The 23,189-nt window shown below is 41.6% G+C and overlaps 1 protein-coding gene across 1 annotated transcript in view; it reads right to left on the bottom strand.

The window, feature by feature from the left end:
* The window catches only part of PGR (progesterone receptor), a 115,775-nt gene extending 93,029 nt beyond the window's left edge, over nucleotides 1–22,746 (bottom strand). Inside the window, exons 1-2 of the mRNA XM_068988944.1 lie at nucleotides 21,176–22,746; nucleotides 19,845–19,996 (exon numbers count right to left, since the gene is read on the bottom strand). Of these exons, the coding sequence (XP_068845045.1) occupies nucleotides 19,845–19,996; nucleotides 21,176–22,746 (1,723 nt within the window). The remainder of the gene's footprint in view (nucleotides 1–19,844; nucleotides 19,997–21,175) is intronic.
* Nucleotides 22,747–23,189: the final 443 nt, after the last annotated feature.

The raw sequence follows: 23,189 nt of genomic DNA, 5'->3' as shown, positions 1-23,189 counted from the left end.
AGTGGGTGGCCATTTCCTTCTCCAATAATTTGGGATTCTAGGTTTAAATTTCTAAAGGCTTTGTTTTTAAAAAAACATTGCCAGAGTAAAGGGTATATGCCAAAGCAAATATTAATATTTGTGTTTACTATTAAATACCCAGAGATGTAACCAGTCTACCCAGGATCACATTTTAAGTAAACTTCTTGGTTTGATGGTTTTTAGACATCCAAGGAGCAGTGGCTGCATGGGCGCAGGAGGGCCTAGAGGAGCTATCCCATGTGGAAGATCAGGAAGGGTGGCGGTGAGGAAATACCCCTCATCCAAGGTAAGGAGCAGCAGCTGCATTTTGCTGGAGCAGCCATGAAGAGATACCCCACACACAAGGTAAGAGAAACCCAAATAAGATGGTAGGTGTTGTAAGAGGGCATCAGAGGGCAGACACACTGAAACCATACTCATAGAAAACTAGTCAATCTAATCATACTAGGACCACAGCCTTATCTAACTCAATGAAACTAAGCCATGCCTGTGGGGCAAACCAACATGGGCAGGTCATGGTGGAGAGGTCTGACAGAATGTGGTCCACTGGAGAAGGGAATGGCAAACCACTTCAATATTCTTGCCTTGAGAACTCCATGAACAGTATGAAAAGGCAAAATGACAGGATACTGAAAGAGGAACTCAATAGGTCAGTAGGTGCCCAATACGCTACTGGAGACCAGTGGAGAAATAACTCCAGAAAGAATGAAGGGATGGAGCCAAAGCAAAAACAGTACCCAGTTGTGGATGTGACTGGTGATAGAAGTAAGGTCTGATGCTGTAAAGAGCAATATTGCATAGGAACCTGGAATGTCAGGTCCATGAATCAAGGCAAATTGGAAGTGGTCAAACAGGAGATGGCAAGAGTGAACATCGGCATTCTAGGAATCAGTGAACTAAAATGGACTGGAATGAGTGAATTTAACTCACATGACCATTATATCTACTACTGGGGGCAGGAATCCCTCAGAAGAAATGGAGTAGCCATCATGGTCAACAAAAGAGTCCGAAATGCAGTACTTGGATGCAATCTCAAAAATGACAGAATGATCTCTCCAAAGCAAACCATTCAATATCACCGTAATCCAAGTCTATGCCCCAACCAGTAATGCTGAAGAAGCTGAAGGTGAACGGTTCTATGAAGACCTATAAGACCTTGTAGAACTAACACCCCAAAAAATGTCCTTTTCATTATAGGGGACTGGAATGCAAAAGTAGGAAGTCAAGAAACACCTGGAGTAACAGGCAAATTTGGTGTTTGAGTACTGAATGAAGCAGGGCAATGACTAACAGAGTTTTGCCAAGAAAATGCATTGGTCATAGCAAACACCCTCTTCCAACAACACAAGAGAAGACTCTACACATGGACATCACCAGATGGTCAACACTGAAATCATATTGATTATATTCTTTGCAGCCAAAGATGGAGAAGCCCTATACAGTCAACAAAAACAAGACCAGGAGCTGACTGTGGCTCAGATCATGAACTCCTTATTACCAAATTCAGACTTAAATTGAAGAAAGTAGGGAAAACCGCTAGACCATTCAGGTATGACCTAAATCAAATGCCTTATGATTATACAGTGGAAGTGAGAAATAGATTTAAGGGCCTAGATCTGATAGATAGAGTGCCTGATGAACTATGGAATGAGGTTTGTGACATTGTACAGGAGACAGGGATCAAGACCATACCCATGGCAAATAAATGCAAGAAAGCAAAATGGCTGTCTGGGGAGGCCTTACAGATAGCTGTGAAAAGAAGAGAAGCGAAAAGCAAAGGAGAAAAGGAAAGATATAAGCATCTGAATGCAGAGTTCTAAAGGATAGCAAGAAGAGATAAGAAAGCCTTCTTCAGTAATCAATGCAAAGAAAGAGAGGAAAACAATAGAATGGGAAAGACTAGAGATCTCTTCATGAAAATTAGACATTAAGGGAACATTTCATGCAAAGATGGGCTCGATCAAGGACAGAAATTGTATGGACCTAACAGAAGCAGAAGATATTAAGAAGAGGTGGCAAGAATACACAGAAGAACTGTACAAAAAAGGTTTTCACGACCTGGATAATCACGATGGTGTGATCACTAATCTAGAGCCAGACATCCTGGAATGTGAAGTCAAGTGGGCCTTAGAAAGCATCACTATGAACAAAACTAGTGGAGGTGATGGAATTCCTATTGAGCTATTTCAAATCCTGGAAGATGATGCTGTGGAAGTGTTGCACTCAATATGCCAGCAAATTTGGAAAACTCAGCAGTGGCCACAGGACTGGAAAAAGTCAGATTTCATTCCAATTCCAAAGAAAGGCATGCAAAAGAAGGCTCAAACTACTGCACAATTGCGTTCATCTCACATTCTAGTAAAGTAATGCTCAAAATTCTCTAAGCCAGGCTTCAGCAATACATGAACCATGAACTTCCTGATGTTCAAGCTGGTTTTACAAAAGGCAGAGGAACCAGAGATCAAATTGTCAACATCTGCTGGATTATGGAAAAAGCAAGAGAGTTCCAGAAAAACATCTATTTCTGCTTTATTGACTATGCCAAAGACTTTGACTGTGTGGGTCACAATAAACTGTGGAAAATTCTGGGAGAGATGGGAATACCAGACCACCTGATCTGCCTCTTGAGAAATCTGTATGTGTTCAGGAAGCAACAGTTAGAACTGGACATGGAACAACACACTGGTTCCAAATAGGAGTACGTCAAGGCTGTATATTGTCACCTTGGTTGTTTAACTTCTATGCAGAGTACATCATGAGAAACGCTGGACTGGAAGAAACACAACTGGAATCAAGATTGCTGGCAGAAATATCAATAACCTCACATACGCAGATGACACCACCCTTATGGCAGAAAGTGAAGAGGAACTAAAAAGCCTCTTGATGAAAGTGAAAGAAGAACAGTGCTGCGATGAACATTGGGGTACATGTGTCTCTTTCAATTCTGGTTTCCTCGGTGTGTATACCCAGCAGTGGGATTGCTGGGTCATAAGGTAGTTCTATTTGCAATTTTTTAAGGAATCTCCACACTGTTCTCCATAGTGGCTGTACTAGTTTGCATTCCCACCAACAGTGTAGGAGGGTTCCCTTTTCTCCACACCCTCTCCAGCATTTATTGCTTGCAGATTTTTGGATCGCAGCCATTCTGACTGGTGTGAAGTGGTACCTCATTGTGGTTTTGATTTGCATTTCTCTGATAATGAGTGATGTTGAGCATCTTTTCATGTGTTTGTTAGCCATCCGTATGTCTTCTTTGGAGAAATGTCTATTTAGTTCTTTGGCCCATTTTTTGATTGGGTCATTTATTTTTCTGGAATTGAGCTGCATAAGTTGCTTGTATATTTTTGAGATTAGTTGTTTGTCAGTTGCTTCATTTGCTATTATTTTCTGTTTATAATAGCCAGGACATGGAAGCAACCTAGATGTCCATCAGCAGATGAATGGATAAGAAAGCTGTGGTACATGTACACAATGGAGTATTACTCAGCCGTTAAAAAGAATTCATTTGAATCAGTTCTGATGAGATGGATGAAACTGGAGCCGATTATACAGAGTGAAGTAAGCCAGAAAGAAAAACACCAATACAGTATACTAACACATATATATGGAATTTAGAAAGATGGCAATGACGACCCTGTATGCAAGACAGGAAAAAAGACACAGCTGTGTATAACGGACTTTTGGACTCAGAGAGAGAGGGAGAGGGCGGGATGATTTGGGAGAATGGCATTCTATTATGTATACTATCATGTAAGAATTGAATCGCCAGTCTATGTCTGACGCAGGATACAGCATGCTTGGGGCTGGTGCATGGGGATCACCCACAGAGATGTTATGGGGAGGGAGGTGGGAGGGGGTTTCATGTTTGGGAACACATGTAAGAATTAAAGATTTTAAAATTTAATAAAAAAATAAAAAAAAATAGAATTGCTAAAAAAAAAAATAAAAAAAAATAAATCTAAAAAAAAAAAAAAAAAAAAGAAAGTGAAAGAAGAGAATGAAAAAGTTGGATTAAAGCTCAACATTCAGAAAACGAAGATCATGGCATCCGGTCCCATCACTTCATGGGAAATAGATGGGGAAACAGTGGAAACAGTGTCAGACTTCATTTTGGGGGGCTCCAAAATCACTGCAGATTGTGACTGCAACCATGAAATTAAAAGACGCTTACTTCTTGGAAGAAAAGTTATGACCAACCTAGACAGCATATTCAAAAGCAGAGACATTACTTTGCTGACTAAGGTCCGTCTAGTCAAGGCTATGATTTTTCCAGTAGTCATGTATGGATGTGAGAGTTGGACTGTGAAGAAGGCCGAGCGCCGAAGAATTGATGCATTTGAACTGTGGGGTTGGCAAAGACTCTTTGAGAGTCCCTTGGACTGCAAGGAGATCCAACCAGTCCATTCTGAAGGAAGTCAGCCCTGGGATTGCTTTGGAAGGAATGATGCTAAAGCTGAAACTCCAGTACTTGGGCCACCTCATGTGAAGAGTTGACTCATTGGAAAAGACTCTATGCTGGGAGGGATTAGGGGTAGGAGGAGAAGGGGGCAACAGAGGATGAGATGGCTGGATGGCATCACTGACTGTATGGATGTGAGTCTGAGTAAACTCCGGGAGTTGGTGATGGACAAGGAGGCCTTGCATGCTGCGATTCACGGGGTCGCAAAGAGTTGGACACAACTGAGCGACTGAACTCAACTGAACTGAAGACCATGAAGAAATTAAGATCTGAACACTGACAGGACTGTGGTTACAAATTCACAGGGAAAACACCCACCTTCTTCCACATCAAGGCCAAAACAAAGAAGTTTCTTTGTTTAAATGAGAGTGGGACAGATTTTTAAAACAGCCCATCTTTCTACTAGTCCTTAGAAGTTAAGAGCTCAGGGAAATGGAAATCACTTCCCAATTCCTCCTTTCTGGTCCCCACCCTTTTCTGGTGATTAAAGGCCAAGCCCACTGGTAACTGAGTTGCCACAGCCCATTAGGCTAGTCAAAGCATGAATACCTGTTTCCCACTCTAGTTTTCCATTTCCTCCTTGTTTGGGGATTTTCTTTTCTTTCTCACAGGTTCAGCAGTTCACTTTCTAATAGCGTTATATGTGTTATACATTTTCCAGCATGTGTGTTCATAATGGAAAGGAATACAGGTAATTATTATACCATGTTACCAGGCATAGAAGTCACATCATGCTATGCCATATGTTTCTTAAGTAAATATACATCATAATTTAACATTCTCCTTCAACCCAATGGTATAAGCCCAATCAAAATCCCAGAAGGCTATTTTATAGATTTTAACACAATGATTCTAAAGTTTATATGGAGAGGCAAATGACTCATGATAGGCAATACAATATTTAGTTGGTGGATTGACATTACTTTACTTCAACACTTACAACAAAACTATAATAATCAAGACATTGTGAAAGAACAGACAAATATATCAATTGAACAGAATAGAAAGCCTAAAAATAGAACCATATAAATACAGTCAAGTTATCTCTAATAAAAGAGAAATAGGGAGGAGGTGGTCCTAAGATGGTAGAGGAATAGGATGGGAAGACCACTTTCTCCCCAACAAATTCATCAAAAATTCATGTGAATGCTGAGCAACTTCCACAGAACAACTTCTGAATGCTGGCAGATGACACCAGGCACCCAGAAAGGCAGCCCATTCACTTCGAAAGGAAGTAGGACAAAATATAAAGGACAGAAAGAGAAACAAAAGAGTTAGGGACAGAGACCCATCCTGGGGAGGGAGTCGTTAAGTAGAACTTTCCAAGCACCAGGAAACCCTCTCACAGGGAGGTCTTTGAGGAGTTTTGGAATCTCAGAGGGCAACATAACTGGGAGGGAAAAAAATAAAAATAAAAAAAAAACTAAAACCCACAGAATACACGCCTAACCGTAACTACCAGTGGAGAAGTAGCCCAGAGGCTTGTGGCCACCACCAGCCAGTGAGGGCTGGACAGGGAGGCACAGGTTGCATGCTTAAGGCCTGAATGCCCTGAGGACAATCTGAGGGAGCTAACATGAGATAGCAACCCAAACTGTGTGATAGCCAGGGAGAGAGAAAAGAAAAAGGGAGAGAGAACTTTCACACGAAAAGCTCTAACCAAGGTGCAGCCTGGCCTGCTCACAGAACAAAGGATTGAGTGACACCAAAGGAGAGCTAGCCAGCTGCACACCGGCCTTCCCCTTCTAGAGGCAGAGAGGCAGGAGGGTGGCAGCCAAAGCCAGAAGGTGAGGGGCAGTCTCAGTCACAGAGACACGTCCTCCATCAAACTGTTAGCATGCTCCCAGTTGCTAACCAGGTCTTCCTGGGATAGTGGACGGTTGACATCTGCCAGGATGGTTACAGCCAGAGATCAGCTCTCCAGAGGAGACACACAGAACACCTGGGACTGGGAAGGTAACTAAGATGCACCGCCTACCTAGGATAGTGTGCTTGCCAAGCACCTGGTCACCTGAGCTGCTCATGCCTGGAAAGGGCACAAAATGCATGTCCAACAAAGTCTGTGCACTTACAGAGTATTTGAGAACCTGAACCTGAGTAGCTTAGACCTGGGACGTGCATGAAATGCAGAGCCCACTTTGGACAGTGCCCCTGCAGAGCACCCTGGGCCTGAGCAGTATAGATTGGGAAAGCACAGACGCTGTGAGTGGGGCAAACCCAGTGTGGTCCATACCCTTTGAGCACTCCCCACACATGCCAGCAATATTTGTTTACAATGTTCCTCCCTTCCCCCAGCACAACTGAACAAGTGAGCCTAAATAAGTGACCACCTTCACTGCCTTGTGTAAGGGTGGATATCAGACAATGAAGGGACTTGCAAACAGAGGAAGTCAAAATAAACAAAGAAGAGGGAACCACTTTGGAAGTGACAGGTGCAACAGATTAAAACCCTGCAGTTAACACCAACTAAGCATTGGAGGGGGCCTATAGACTGGCACCCTACTCCAGTACTCTTGCCTGGAAAATCCCATGGATGGAGGAGCCCGGTAGGCTGCAGTCCACGGGGTCGCTAAGAGCTGGACATGACTGAGCAACTTCACTTTTCAGTTTCATGCATTGGAGAAGGAAATGGCAACCCACTCCAGTGTTCTTGCCTGGAGAATCCCAGGGACGGGGGAGCCTAGTGGGCTACCATCTATGGGGTCGCACAGAGTCGGACACGACTGAAGCAACTTAGCAGCAGCAGCAACATAGACCTTGAGAACAAGTGCAAGCTGGAACAAGGAACTATCTGAAACTGAACTGACCCCCACTACCCACAACAGCTCCAGATAAATTCCTAGATATATTTTTACTATTATCACTTTTAATTTTTTATTAAGTTCTTTATTACTCCTTTAATTTTCATTTTTATAACCTATTATCTTACAAAAAAAGATGAAAACCTATTTTTAAAGCAAATTTCATGTACATATGTTTTATAGTTTTTGTGATTTATTTTGTTTTGTATTTTTAATATTTATTTATGTGAGTCTAACCTCTACTCTAGATTTTTAACCTTTGCATTTAGGTATTTGTTATCAATTTTGTACCTTTAAGAATCTAATCTTCACTATCCATTTTCACTTAGGGGTGTGATTACTGGCTTTATTGTTCTCTCCCCTTTTGATTCTCCCTTTTCTCCCCTAGGTCACCCCTATTTCCCTCCACCTTCTCTTCTCTACTTAATTCTGTGAATCTCTCTGGGTATTCCAGGCTGTGGAGAACACTTAGGGAATTGATTACTGGCTAGACTGGTCTCTCCCCTTTTGACTCCCCATCTTCTCCTCCTGGTCACCTCTATCTCCCTCCTCCCTCTTCTCTTCTCCATGTAACTCTGTGAACCTCTCTGAGTGTCCCTCACTGTGGAGAATCTCTTCACCATTAACTTAGATGTTTTATCATCTGTGCTGGATGGATGGAGAAGTCTTGAGGCTACTGTAAGAATAAGGCTGAAAGCCAGAGGCAGAAGGCTTAACTCCAAAACTTGAAAACACCAGAAAACTCCTGACTCCAGGGAACATTAATCGAGAAGAGCTCATCCAAAAGCCTCCATCCTACACTGAAACCAAGCTTCACTCAAGAACCAACAAGTTCCGGAGCAAGACATAGCACACTGGCACACTAATTCTCCAGCACAGCAGGAACACAGCCCTGAGCATTAAAATACAGGCTGCCCAAAGTCACACCAAACCCACAGATACCCCAAAACTTCATACAGGACACTTCATTGCATTACAGAGAGAAGAGATCCAGCTCTACCCACCAGAACACTAACGTGAGCTTCCCTAACCAGGAAACCTTGGCAAACCACTAGTCTAATCCCACCCACAGGAAGCAACCTCCACAATAAAGAGGAACCACAAACTTCCAGCCTACAGAAAGGCCACCCCAAACACAGTAATCTAAAAAAATGAAAAGGCAGGGAAATATTCAGCAGGTAAAGGACCATGATAAATGCCCACCAAACCAAACAAAAGAGGAAGAGATAGGGAGTTTACCTGAAAAAGAATTCAGAATAATAATAGTAAAGATGATCCAAAACCTTGAGAACAAAATGGAGTTACAGATAAATAGACTAGAGACAAGGATTCAGAAGATGCAAAAAATGTTTAACAAGGACCTAGAAGAAATAAAAAAGAGTCAATCGATAATGAATAATGCAATAACTGAGATCAAAAGCACTCTGAGGGAGCCAACAGTAGAATAACTGAGGCAGAAGATAGGATAAGTGAGGTGGAAGATAGAATGGTGGAAATAAATGAAGCCCAGAGGAAAAAAGAAAAAGAATTAAAAGAAATGAGGACAACCTCAGAGACCTTTGGGACAATGTTAAACACCCCAACATTCAAATCATAGGAGTCCCAGAGAAAGAAGACAAAAAGAAAGACCATGAGAAAATACTTGAGGAGATAATAGTTGAAACCTTCCCTAAAATGGGGAAGGAAATAGCCATCCAAGATCAAGAAACCCAGAAAGTCCCAAACAGGATAAACCCAAGGCAAAACACATATTAATCAAATTAACAAGGATCAAACACAAAGAGCAAATATTAGAAACAGCAAGGGAAAAGCAACAAATAACACACAAGGGGATTCCCACAAGGATAACAGCTGATCTTTCAATAGAAATTCTTCAGGCCAGAAGGGAATGGCCAGGCATATTTAATGTGATGAAAGAGAAAAATCTACAACCAAGATTATTATTCCCAGTAAGTATCTCATTCAAATATGAAGGAGAAATCAAAAGCTTTATAGAGAAGCAAAAGCTGAGAGAATTCAGCACCATCAAACCAGCTCTTCAACAAATGCTAAAGGATCTTCTCTAGATAGGAAACACAGAAAAGGCTTATAAACTCGAACCAAAAACAATAAAGTAAGTGGCAATGGGATCATACTTATTAATAATTACCTTAAAAGTAAATGGGTTGAATGCTTGAACCAAAAGACAAAGACTGACTGAATGGATAGAAAAATAAGACCCTTATATATGCTGTCTACAAGAGACCCACCTCAAAACAAGGGACACATACAGGCTAAAAGTGAAGGGCGGGAAAAAGATATTTCATGCAAATGGGGAACAAAAGAAAGCAGAAGTAGCAATACTCATATCAGATAAAATAGACTTTGAAACAAACACCATGAAAAGAGACAAAGAACGACACTACATAATGATCAAAGGATCAATCCAAGAAGAAGATACAACAATTATATATATATATGCACCCAACATAGAAGCACTGCAATATGTAAGGCAAATGCTAACAAGTATGAAAAGGGAAATTAACAATAACATAATTACAGTGGGAGACTTTAATACCCCACTCACACCATCAACCAAACAGAAAATTAGCAAGGAAACACAAACTTTAAATGATACAATGGACCAGTTAGACCTAATTGATATCTAGGACATTTCACCCCCAAAACAATGAATTTCACTTTTTTCTCAAGTACACATGGAATATTCTCCAGGATAGATCACATCCTGGGCCATAAATCTAGCCTTGGTAAATTCAAAACAATTGAAATCAGTCCAAGCATCTTTTCTGATCACAATGCAATAAGATTAGATATCAACTGCATGAAAAAAAAAAACACGATTAAAAATACAAACATACAGAGGGTAAATAACATGCTTATAAATAACCAACAATCACAGAGCAAATCAAAAAAGAAATAAAAATATGCATAGAAACAAATGAAAATGCAAACACAACAACCCAAAACCTATGGGATTCAATAAAAGCAAAGCTAAGAGGAAGGTTCATAGGAATACAGGCTTACCTCAGGAAACAAGAGAAAAATCAACCAAATAACCTAACTTTTATCCTAAAGCAAGGAACAAATGAAGAACCCCAGGGTTAGTAGAAGGAAATAAATCATAAAAATTAGGGCAGAAATAAATGAAAGAGAAACAAAGGAGACAATAGCAAAAATCAACAAAACTAACAGCTGGTTCTTTGAGGAGATAAATAAAATACACAAATCATTAGCCAGACTAATCAAGAAAAAAAGGGAGAAGAATCAAATCAACAAAATTAAAAATGAAATTGGAGAAATCACAACAGACAACACAGAAATACAAAGGATCACAAAAGACTATTATCAGCAACTATATGCCACTAAAATGGACAACTTAGAAATGGACGAATTGTTAGATAAGTATAATCTTACAAAACAGAACCAGGAAGACATAGAAAATATTAACAGACCCATCAGAAGCACAGAAATCAAAACTGTAATAAAAAATCTTCCAACAAACAAAAGCACAGGATCAGATGGCTTCATGGGTGAATTCTACCAAAAATTTAGAGAAGAGCTAACAACTATCCTCAAACTGTTCCAGAAAATTGCAGATAAAGGTAAACTGCCAAACTCATTCTATGTAGCTACCATCACCCTAATACCAAAACCAGACAAAGAAGCCACAAAAAAAGAAAACAAAGGCCAGTATCACTGATGCACATACATGCAAAAATCCTCAACAAAATTCTAGCAAACAGAATCCAACAACATATTAAACAGATTATACATCATGACCAAGTGGGCTTTATCTCAGAGATGCAAAGATTCTTCAATATTTGTAAACCAATCAATGTGATATACCACATTAACAAATAGAAAGATAAAAATTACATGATTATCTCAATAGATGCAGAGAAAGCCTGTGACAAAATTCAATATCCATTTATGATAAAAACCCTCCAGAAAGCAGGCATAGAAGGAATATATGTTAACATAATAAAAGCCATATATGATAAACCCAGAGCAAACTTTATCCTCAATGGTGAAAAACTAAAAGCATTTCCCCTAAGTCAAGAATAATACAAGGGTGCCCACTCTCACCACTACTATTCAACATAGTTTCAGAAGTTTTCGCCATAGCAATCAGAAAAGAAAAAGAAATATAAGGAATCCAGATTGGAAAGGAAGAAGTAAAACTCACTGTTTGCAGATGACATGATCCTCTACTTAGAAAACCCTAAAGACACCACTAGAAAATTACTAGAGCTAATCAGTGAATATAGCAAAGTTGCAGGATATAAAATTAATACACAGAAATCCCTTGTATTCCTATACACTAACAATGAGAAAACAGAAAGAGAAATTAAGGAAACAATCCCATTCACCATTGTAATGAAAATAATAAAACAGAGGAATAAATCTACTTAAAGAAACAAAAGATTTATATATAGAAAACTATAAAACACTGATGAAAGAAATCAAAGATGACACAAATAGATGGAGAAATATACCATGTTAATGGATCAGAAAAATAATCAATATAGTGAAGATGAGTATACTATCCAAAGCAATCTAAAGATTCAATGAAATCCCTATCAAGCTACCAACAGTATTTTTCGGAGAACTAGAATAAATAAGTTCACAATTTGTAAGGAAAAAAAAAAAAAAAACTCAAACAGCCAAAGCAATCTTGAGAAAAAGAATGGAACTGGAGGAATCAACCTGCCTGACTTCAGACTGTACTTCAGACAGAAAGCTACAGTCATCAAGAGAGCATGGTACTGGCAAGAGACAGAAATATAGATCAATGGAACAAAATAGAAAGCCCAGAGATAAATCCATGCACCTATGGACACCTTATCTTTGACAAAGGAGGCAAGAATATACAGTGGATTAAAGACAATCTCTTTAACAAGTGGTGGTGGGAAAACTGGTCAACCACTTGTAAAAGAATGAAACTAGAACACTTTCTAACACCATACACAAAAATAAACTCAAAATGGATTAAAGATCTAAACATAAGACCAGGAACTATAAAACTCCTAGAGGATAGCATAGGCAAAACACTCTCTGACATAAACCACAGCAGGAGCCTCTCTGACCCACCTCCCAGAATATTGGAAATAGAAGCAAAAATAAACAAATGGGACCTAATTAAACTTAAAAGCTTTTGCACAATGAAGGAAACTATAAGCAAAGTGCAAAGACAGCCTTCAGAATGGGAGAAAATAATAGCAAATGAAGCAACTGACAAAGAATTCATCTCAAAAATATACAAGCAGCTCATGCAGCTCAATACCAGAAAACTAAATGACCCAATCAAAAAATGGGCCAAAGAACTAAATAGACATTTCTCCAAAGAAGACATACAGATGGTAACAAACACATGAAAAGATGCTCAACATCACTCATTATCAGAGAAATGCAAATCAAAACCACAATGAGGTACCATCAAACACCAGTCAGAATGGCTGCTATCAAAAAATCTACAAACAATAAATGCTGGAGAGGATGCACAGAAAAGGGAACCCTCTTACCCTGTTGGTGGGAGTGCAAACTAGTACTGCCACTATGGAGAACAGTGTGGCGATTCCTTAAAAAAACTGGAAATAGAACTGCCATACAGCCCAGCAATCCCACTGCTGTGCATACACACCGAGGAAACCAAAATTGAAAGAGACACGTGTACCCCAATGTTCATCGCAGCACTGTTTATAATAGCCAGGACATGGAAGCAACCTAGATGCCCATCAGCAGATGAATGGATAAGAAAGCTGTGGTACATATACACAATGGAATATTACTCAGCTATTAAAAGGAATGCATCTGAATCATTTGTAAAGAGGTGGATAAAATTGGAGCCTAATATACAGGGGGAAGTAAGCCAGAAAGAAAATCACCAATACAGTATACTAACGCATATATATGGAATTTAGATAGGCGGTAATGATGACCCTGTATGTGAGACAGCAAAAGAGACACAGATGTATAGAACAGTCTTTTGGACTCTGTGGAAGAGAGTGGGGGTGGGATGGTTTGGGAGAATGGCATTGAAACATGTATATTACCATATGTGAAATAGATCACCAGTCCAGGTTTGATGCATGAGACCGGGTGCTGGGGGCTGGTGCACTGGGATGACCCTGAGGGATGGGATGGGGAGGCAAGTGGGAGGGAGGGTTCAGGATGGGGAACACATGTACACCCATGGCTGATTCATGTTAATGTATGGCAAAACCCTCTACAGTATTATAGACTAATTAGCCCCCAATTAAAATAAATCAATCAATTTAAAAAATAATAGAGAAATGGTACTACAGTAGAAAAAAGTCACTCTTCACAAATAGTACTAGAACAACCCTGGACATCATATGCAAAAAAATCAGTCTTGACACAGACATTACAGCCTTCACAAATCTACTCAAAATGGATCAGAGAACTAAACATAAAATTCAAAACTATAAAACTACTAAAAGATAACCTAGGAGAAAATCCACATGACCTTGAGTTTGATGACATTTTTCAGATATAATACCAGAGTCATAATCCATGAAACAAAGAACTGAGAAACCATATTTCATTAAAAATGAATTTGTCTACCATGCAAAAGATACTACCAAAAGAACAAAAAGACAGAGTGGGAGAAAATATTTGCAAAATACCTAACCTATTGGATAAAGGTCTCATCCAAAAAACAAACAAAAACAATCCACAAAAAACCTTTTAAAACTCAACAGAAAAAAAATAATTAAAAATTGGGCCAAAAACTATAATAAACACATCACCAAGGAAGATATATATGTCAAATAAGCATATGAAAGTATACTTCACATAATATGTCATCAGGGAAATTTAAGTCAAAACAACAATGAGCTAGCACTACATGCCTGTTAGAATGGAGAAAATCTGAAGCACTAGAAACACAAATGCTGGCAAGGACATGGAATAAGACAAACTCTAGATTATTGCCAGTGGGAATGTAAAATGATACAGCCACTTTGGAAGACAATTTGGTGGTTTCTTTTAAAACTAAACATACTCTTACCATACAACCAAGCCACTGCACTCCTTGGTATTTGCCGTGCTGCTGTTGTTTAATTGCTAAGTCATGTCCAAGTCTTTTGCGACCCCTTGGACTGAAGCCTGCCAGACTCCCCCAGCCATTTCCTTCTCCAGGGGATCTTTCTGATCCAGGGATCGAACCCACAACTTCTGCCTTGGTAGGCAAGTTCTATACCACTGGGCCACCAGGAAAGCCTGGTATTTGCCCTGAGGAGTTGAAAACTGATGTTCACACAAATACTTGCAGACAAATCTTTAGCAGCTTTATTCATAACTGCCAAAACCTGGAAGCAACCAAGGTGTCCTTCAGTAGATCAATGAATAAATAAACTGTGGTATATTCAGAAAATGACATGTTATTCAGCACTAAAAAGAAATGAGCCTTTCACATGGAGGAAGCTTCAATGCATATTGCTAAGGGAAAAAGCTAATCTGAAAAGGCTTCCTACTGTATGATTCCAACTATATGACATTCTGGAAAAGGCAGAACTATGGGGACAATATAAATATTAGTGGTTGACAGGAGTTTGGGATGAGGAAGGGATGAACAGAAGATCACAGAGGATTTGGGGAGGCAGTGAAAATACTCTGTATGAAACTCTAACCATGGATACATGTCATCATACATTTGTCCAGATCCGCTCAATGGTACAAAACCAAGAGTGAGCCCTAATGTAAACTATGGATTTTTGGTGATTAGGATGTGTTGACGTAGATTCATCAGTTGCAACAAACATACTACTCTGATGGAGAATTTTGATAATAAGAGAAGCTATGTATGTGCAATCCCAGGAGGTACATGGGAAATCTCTGTACTATCCTCTCAATTTTGCTATAAACCTAAAATTGCTCTTAAAAATAAGCTTTCACAAATTTGAATGTTCATCATTTCTGCTTTAGAAGTCATACCCAGAGAACGATGCTACCACATCAGTTTTCATTTTTAAACTATGACACCAACTCCATTCAACTTCAGAAAGAAATATGGTATTCTTAAAAATACTTCATTTCTGTTCTGTTTCCTCTGTGGTCTGCTTATGATGTGCTCAGATGCTCAGTTGTGTCTGACTTTTTGTGACCCCATGGATTGCAGCCTGCAAGGCTCCTCTATCCATGGGATTCTACTGGCAAGAATACTGGAGTGGGTTGCCATTTCCTCCTCCAGGGGATCTTCCCAACCGAGAGATGGAACCCATGTCTCTTATGTCTCCTGCATTGGCAGGTGAATTCTTTACCACTAGGACCACCTGGGAAGACTGCTTATGAGGGTATCTTTCTAATTCTAAAGACTTCTCCACCATCCCCAGCATCTGTCAGATGGGTCAAGTGACTAGTTGTCCAGGCATAACTCATTAATATATAATATATAACTTGTTAAATGCATGCTAACTGATAGAATGTCCCTTTCTTCTACTACACTAAAAACTCCACTAGTGCTACAGCCAGTTAGGTCTGTCCTGTTTTACTTTTCAACCAGCACCTAGTATAGTCCCCAGCATACAGCAGGTGCTCTACAGACATTTGGTTAATTAATGCAAAAAAAATCTAGATGAACATAGAGCATGTTATGCTAAATGAAATAAGCCAGACAGAGACAAATACCACAGATATCATTACATGTGGAATTTAAAAAATAAGTTGAATTTATAGAAATACAGAACAGAGAAGTGGTTACCAGGGGCTGTAGGGTGGGGGAAAATAGGGAGAGATTGGTAAAAGGATACAAACCTTCAGGTATAAGGTGAATAAGGTCTGAGGATCTAATGTGTAACACTGTGACTACAATTGATAACATTGTATAACATTATATAACTGAAATTTGCCAAGAGAGTAGAACTTAAATGTCCTTGCCAAAAAGAAAGGCAAATACGTGAGGTATGTTAAAAAATTTGATGGGGAGGAATTCTTTCACCATGAACCTGTAATATCAAATAATTACAGGGTATACTTTAAATATCTCACAATTTTATTTGTCATTTATACCTTAATTAATAGAAAAATGAGGCATAATGTAATATAATTAAAAATCCATCAACATCTACCTAACCTCGTATCTTCCAAACACTATGTTTCAACTATATTAACAATATTTCCCAACCCTATTCCATCAAATGTATTCATTACAAATGCTGTCACAGCATAAAATATGCAAACAATAAAAGCTTGGCATCATTTGTTATGACTGGTTCATTTAGCAAACAATTACATACTGAATGTTTAGTATTCCTAGCATTGAGCGAATCACAGTGCATACTGAGGTAAGCCAGTGAGAAATTATCTTTTTCTTCTTAATACAAGGCCTGCATTTATAGGACTGGCAGGTCATTATGACTTCTCCTTGAAAGGCATTAAGGCAATTTCTAACCACTTCCTGGTTCACTCCAAGTATTAGTAAAGGAATGCAATGGGCTATTCAAGCAACTATTTTTTGGCTAATATTTTCTTTCTTTTTTTCTTTTCAGCTTAAGAGGTCATTTCTCTCCTCTGCATACTCTTATTTCCTGAGGGATGTCTTTTTTCTCTGCTTCTTCTCTTTTTTGATTCATACCAAGAGAAATCCAGTTTTCCTGAGTAACTTCTCCATACACATTATGGTCTCCCACTTCTAACTTGGAGGAGGGGTGGGGAAACTGGCTCTTGGCTCCTGAATGTGTCTTTTCACTGCAGCCCTAAATGTGGGCTTAGTATTATCCATCTATTTACATTACACACTTTCAATCACCCTTGATATTGCATTCTCCATTAGGATTCCCTTCTACCTTCCTAGATGTTTTGTCACCTGGCTCATATTTTTCCTTCCAACCTGCTATTGTTTCTCTGGGAAGCTGAAACTTAATTTCCTATTATGAGAAAGTGTAGTGGTGGAAGGCATAGATTCTGGGGTCAAATATCTTGGATTTGAGTCCTATTCCATTGATTCTTGTGATTTAAGGCAATTTACAAAGGCAGTTTCCTCATTTATTAACTGAAAGTGATGATAATGTCTACACTATATGGCTTAAAAGGATCAAGACCAATACAACATTAAAATAGTCAAAGGCACATAGAAAGCACTCCTGAAGGACATTATCATCATTATCTTTGGTATTTAATATTCATATTGTTGACTATGACATTCAATTTCTGGACATACTGGCATCCACACATAGTTCTACTTTGAAGTTGTTCATCACACAGCCCTATTTTACTCTAAGATTTCAAACTGGGTATTTCTCTTAAATTACAAATATTCTTCTACTCATTTTTCTCACTCTTGAAAACTCAAAGAACCTTCTATTTTCTTGCCTTAAATGACTGATTCAAGCAAACACTGGCAATCAAACTTCTTAACCTTTAACTCTAATAATTTCCTAATATGGATCTTCAAGTTTTAGTCTAATCTTAATCTCATCAGTCTTCCTTGAATATATACACTTTACAAGCTCTTCTCAATGTCCAGAGATCACTAACATTACTTGTCATTTAACAGCCAAATGATTTATCAACTTTTATCTTGAGCTCCTCTTCGTAAACAATGTTGAATAAAGGTACTTCATTTCAATTACTCAAAATTAAAATAGAACCATGCCAACAGTAGTGGTCCAACAAATGCTTTGTCATTGCAAATTTGGAAGACATCTTTTATGTTTAGGATGCTATTCTGATAATAATGATGTGAAAACATTTATATTTTAATTAGAGTATTCTTGGTCCTATATGCACTTTTGAAGTAACTTTCAAGAATTAAGTAGCATTTGTCATATGCCTACTTTTGCATACCATCTCTGATTTATAAGCGTTGCAATGAAAGAAAATCTAACCTATGTTGACTAACAATCAGCTACCAACTAACTGTATGCTCTTTAGAAACTTAGATGTGTGTCTTTAGGACTTGAGTATCTGTACAAAAGGAGAGTTGGGCTAGAATAAACTGGCTTTTGGGGGACTCCAACAGGGTCATTCACTTAAGAATTAGACTAATAAAAAAAAGAATTAGACTAATAAAACTGTAAGTATAAAGAAAATCACATTAATGCAGAGGGGAATGTTTAGGAAACCAGGATCAAAGTCAGATGGGAACAGTAACTTCAATTATCCACTGGAGAATCAACTCTTCCACATACACAAAGGGCTTCAAACAGTAACTATGAGTAAATGACATCAGTGGAAAGTTAAGACTACCCTCAGTTGTCCCATTTTCTCACATGGCCTCTTGCCACAGCACCTCAACTAATTTAAAATGCAATTAAAGCCCCCTGAAGTTTAATACATACGCTCAACATCAGTTAAATACATCCATCCTTCGTGAGAAACAAACATATTCTAAAAATGCACAAGAGCAATTACACTTTTTGAAGCATTAATTTCAGTAGGAGGGGTACATATACCATTAATAGATGAGAATCATTTTCACTAAAAGGGCATAGTAGTTATGAAGAATTATATCTTAGCAATCTATAGGGATAGTGAATTTTTTTGTTAAACATCTTTTGGGTTAATATTCTTTTAGGGTAAATGTGTATTAAATATACATGTCAACTCCTTTGAATGCTCCCTTAAGGTAAAATTTCCCCACTTTCTCCTTTCCTACTTATATGTAGAGAACTTTTGAAATCAGAAAACTCACAAACAGGAAGCAAAAGTTAGACATTCAAATCTTTGGTTTCTTGTCTAGCTGTGATCTCAGAACTCCGGAGACAACCATAAACTCATGTCCACTTGTTATAAAATACACTTATTGCTAGAATTCAAGTGTGAAATGATGTCTAAGTGTATTTCTAGCTTCAAATATAAATGTGCTTCGCGGCTTAGAATTTAGTGTAGATAGAAAGGATGAAATTAAAACATATATTTTATAAAAGTTTAAATATGAAATACATTATGCAAATCAATCTAAAATCATTAGGTAAATAAGTAATTTAGATGATTTTAAAAATATGAAAGCCTTAGTTAAAGCAAAATATTTCTACAGAAATTAAATTACTGTGGAGTCCAAATTTTTCTTTTGCTTTAAATTGTTTGCACTAAACAAAAAGGGAACTTTAAACCTTTTTTTTTATACTTACCATTATATAATTATTATATAAACATCATGCATAGGGAAAGGACATAATTATGAAGAAAACTTGTAACTGTATCATATATATGTACATATATAATTTTGATGACTTCTACCATTTTACTTTTGGAAGAAAATTTTAATTTAGTGTTATCTTACATATAATATATGTGATAGAAATATAAAAATTCAATCAGAACAAAGTTGTTTCTCTAAAGTTAATGAACAATGTTAGCATGTTCCAAGATTCATATGCTTTGTCTAATATTAAAAGTGTTAGTCAAATATTATGCAATTAAAATATCCATCCACATTCAATACAGATTATTATAAATAAAAATATATTGTTAAAATATCATCATATATTTTTAGTTATATTGAAATACCATAATTTCTTAGAAGAAGCAAGGGCTAATTAAGATCTGTAAAATATTAGATGGTGTCCATTTACAATCAAACCAACAAGAAAGGAGCCTACCTTCCATTGCTCTTTTAAAGAAGACCTTACAGCTTCCACAGGTGAGGACACCATAATGACAGCCTGATGCTTCATCCCCACAGATTAAACAAATCTTCTGAGGTAATGACTCAAAGCTGTACTGTGGGCTCTGGCTGGCTTCTGAATCGGGCCTTGAAATGCAAAACAAAGTACTCAATTTATTTTTAGGTGCACCACTATCTAATACTAAAGTTTCCTTAACCCAGAATAGATAGAGTGAAAATATTTTTAAAAATTACAGCCATATATAAATACAGATCTGAAAAACATAGCAAACTGAACTTGATATACTACCTGTTACTGGATTCATCAGACTTGCAAGTTATTAGACTCTCATCAGGAGTACCAACAAAAGTAATAAATAATTAAAATTTAATTTTATGTTCAGTAAAAAAAAATTCCTGCAAAACTCATTACAGAGAATCAATTTAGTCTTTTGACAAATGTTATAACCTTGTTGCACGGTGGGAAACAATAACCGTTGTTTTACTCTAAAAGTACAATCGTTCTAAAAAGTCATCTCTGTAATTAAACAAGTACCCGTGTTTGTCTTTTTAAAGCATTGTTCAATATATTAAAGCTGTTTTGACTATTCGCAATACAAGATTCCAAATCCAGAGCACTTTCTTTTTTCTTTAAAATTCCATAACTCTCGTATGTAAATTAAAACGGTTTTCAAAACTTGTATGCTAAAAGCGGTAGCGAACTTGAAACAATACTAGCCTACAGTGCACTGCAGTGATAGATGTTTAAAGCCATACTGTGAACATATTACACATAAATTAATTTCAATCTAGAGATTCGGGTGAAAATGAAGCGCTAAGTGTCCAGACCCCTAAGATGGTTCTGCTTTGGGTTCTGGCCGGGCACCCAGCGCCACCCCGCCCGGGAGAACGATGCGTTACCATCTCCTCTCCGGAATGCACGTTCTCGGTAACTGTCCTTCTAGGAAGAAAAGCATTTTATAAAACCCCGGACTCGCCGCACCCTTTCGGCTCCGCGGGGCTACGGCGGACCCAGAGTGACGCTGCACTTTTAGAACTCGCGGCTGGTTCGCCTTGGGACTGCACAGATCTGAAAAGTTTAGAAACATATTGTCGGAGAGGCCCACTACAGAAACAGGATAATCTGGGCCTCCGCGGTGCCCCCCGCCCCCCCAAAAAAAATAAATGAGAAGAGGTGAGGAAAAGGAAGCCAAGCTGCGCTGCCCCCCGCCCCGGCCACCCACCCCTGGCGGCCACTCTGGGGAGCCGGGCGCGGGGGGCCGGGGGCGGCCGGACCGGTCCTCGCGCGCCGCGCCGGGCCCTCACCTCAGGTAGTTGAGATAGGGCTGGTAGACCTGCGGCAGGCCCTCCTTGAGCACCGCGGCCTGGTAGCCGAGCTGGGGGAGCCCGTTGAGGCCGAGCGGCGGGTAGAGTGCAGGGGTGGCCCCGGCGGCGGCAGCGGACGAGGTGGACGGCAGGTCCCGCGGCAGGAAGCAGGCGCCCGCGGCCGGAGCCTTGCAGGGCGGCGGCGCGAACGGGCCCGGCTGGGGCGGCGCGCCCTCCGCCTTGTACAGGACACACTCCAGGGCGGACCCCGACGCGGCCGCGGACGAGCCTGGGGCCCCCGTGGCGGCCGCGGGCACCGCCACCTCCCCCGGCCTGGACGGCGGCGCCAGCGGGAAGTCGGCGAAGACGGCGGGGCTGGCCCCCGCCAGCAGGTACGGCCGCGGGGAGCGCGCGGCGGCCTCGGCGCCCCCCTCCTCCTCCTCCTTGATCTTCAGGGCGGGCGGCTGCGGGTCCCCGTAGAGCGAGAACGCGTCGTCCTTGGGCTCGGCTTCGGGCTGGTACGCGCAGTCGGGGAAGTCGCCAGGCGCGCCCGGGGCGGCCGAGGTGGAGGGCGAGCCCCGCGGCGGGGCGAAGGCGCCGGCGGGCCCGCTGTCATAGCTGTCGCCCTCCAGCAGCTGCCGGGTGCGGGCGGCCAGGAAGGCCGAGTTGAGCGGCAGGATGGGCACGTGGATGAAGTCCATCACCGCGGTGGCCACCGGGGCGCGCCCGGGCGCGGCGGGCGCGTCATGCTCCGTCGGGGCGGCCCTGGGCGCCGAGAAGCGGGCATCTTCTTTGGGCACCGGGGCAACGCCTCCCGCGGTGGTCCCAGGAGCGCTGATCGCGTCTCCTCCCGCGGGCCGGGCTTTGCCCTTCAGGGGCGGCCCCGAGGAGCCCTCGGGATCCGAGTCGTCCTCCTCCAGCTCCACCACCGCGGGCTGCGGAGACGGCCTCGGCGCGGGCGCGGGCCAGGGGTGGCTCGAGGCCGTCGGGGCCAGCAGCTGCCGGCACGGCGCCAGGCCCCGGGGCAGCACCTTCTGGCCGGCGGCCACCCCGGGGGTGTCGCCAGCCTTGCTCTCCGGGCGGCTCATGAGTGTAGGCAGGACCCCCTGGGCGGCGGGCGCAGCCCGGGCGTCTTGGGCAAGCTCAGGGCCAAAGAGGCACCAAGGGCTGGGGGCCTCGCAGACGGCGGGGCTGGCGGGGCTCCGCTCAGGGCCTGGGGGCGCCAGCAGGGTGTCCAGGACGCTGTCCAGCAATCCGCCGTCCTTCTCTGGGGGTCTCACAGCAGCGCCCTCTGCGGCTTCCCCTCTAGAATACGCCCCCTCCACGTCTGCCAGCGACTCTGGGTCCAGCGTCTTCCCGTCCAGGTCCTGAGCCTGGCAGGGCTGAGGGAAGATCAGCCCGTCCAGGGAGAGGGGGAGGCCCGAGGCTGTGGGGGTCGGGCCCGAGGCCTCGCCCGCCTGGAAGGGGCCCGCGTCTGGGCGTCCCCGCAGAGGGGCTCCGACTTGGGTGGACGAGGGCGCTGTGCCTGCCACGTGGGCAGCGCGGGGACCCTTCGCCTTCAGCTCAGTCATGACGCCCTGGGCTCCCCTTTTCTCCTCCCCTGTCTCTGGGGAGGGGGGATAGCGGGAGGACCAGGGGGCGTCAGGAGGCTCGGGGCCGCGGGAGGAGAGAACCCGAGTTGAATTTGGCTGGAGCGGACGGCGGAGAGGGGGGTGAACTCTCCACCTCCTGGGTGGGAAGGGGGCGGCCCTGATGGGCCTCCGCCCTCGCCCCGGGTCCGCAGGTGGTGGTGGGGGGGTGGTGGGCGGCAGTCACTCTGTCCCTGAGGCAAGTGGGGAGAACAGGCGATGGCGGTTGTGGGGATCCCGTAGAGCTCTCCAGGGGTGTTCCCCGTCTTCCGTCTGCGGACAGGCGACGCAGAGTACTCACAAACCGCGGGGCGCACCCCAGGGGCGGCGGCTTCGCAAGCACTGGACAGCGGCTGTGGCTCTTGACTTTTCCGCCCGCTCCAGCG

This window comes from Capricornis sumatraensis, chromosome 16 (assembly GCF_032405125.1).
Source record: "Capricornis sumatraensis isolate serow.1 chromosome 16, serow.2, whole genome shotgun sequence".
NCBI classification, from domain to species: Eukaryota; Metazoa; Chordata; class Mammalia; order Artiodactyla; family Bovidae; genus Capricornis; species Capricornis sumatraensis.
Note: the sequence above shows the minus strand (reverse complement) of the source record. Positions and strands in the feature narration are given on the sequence as shown.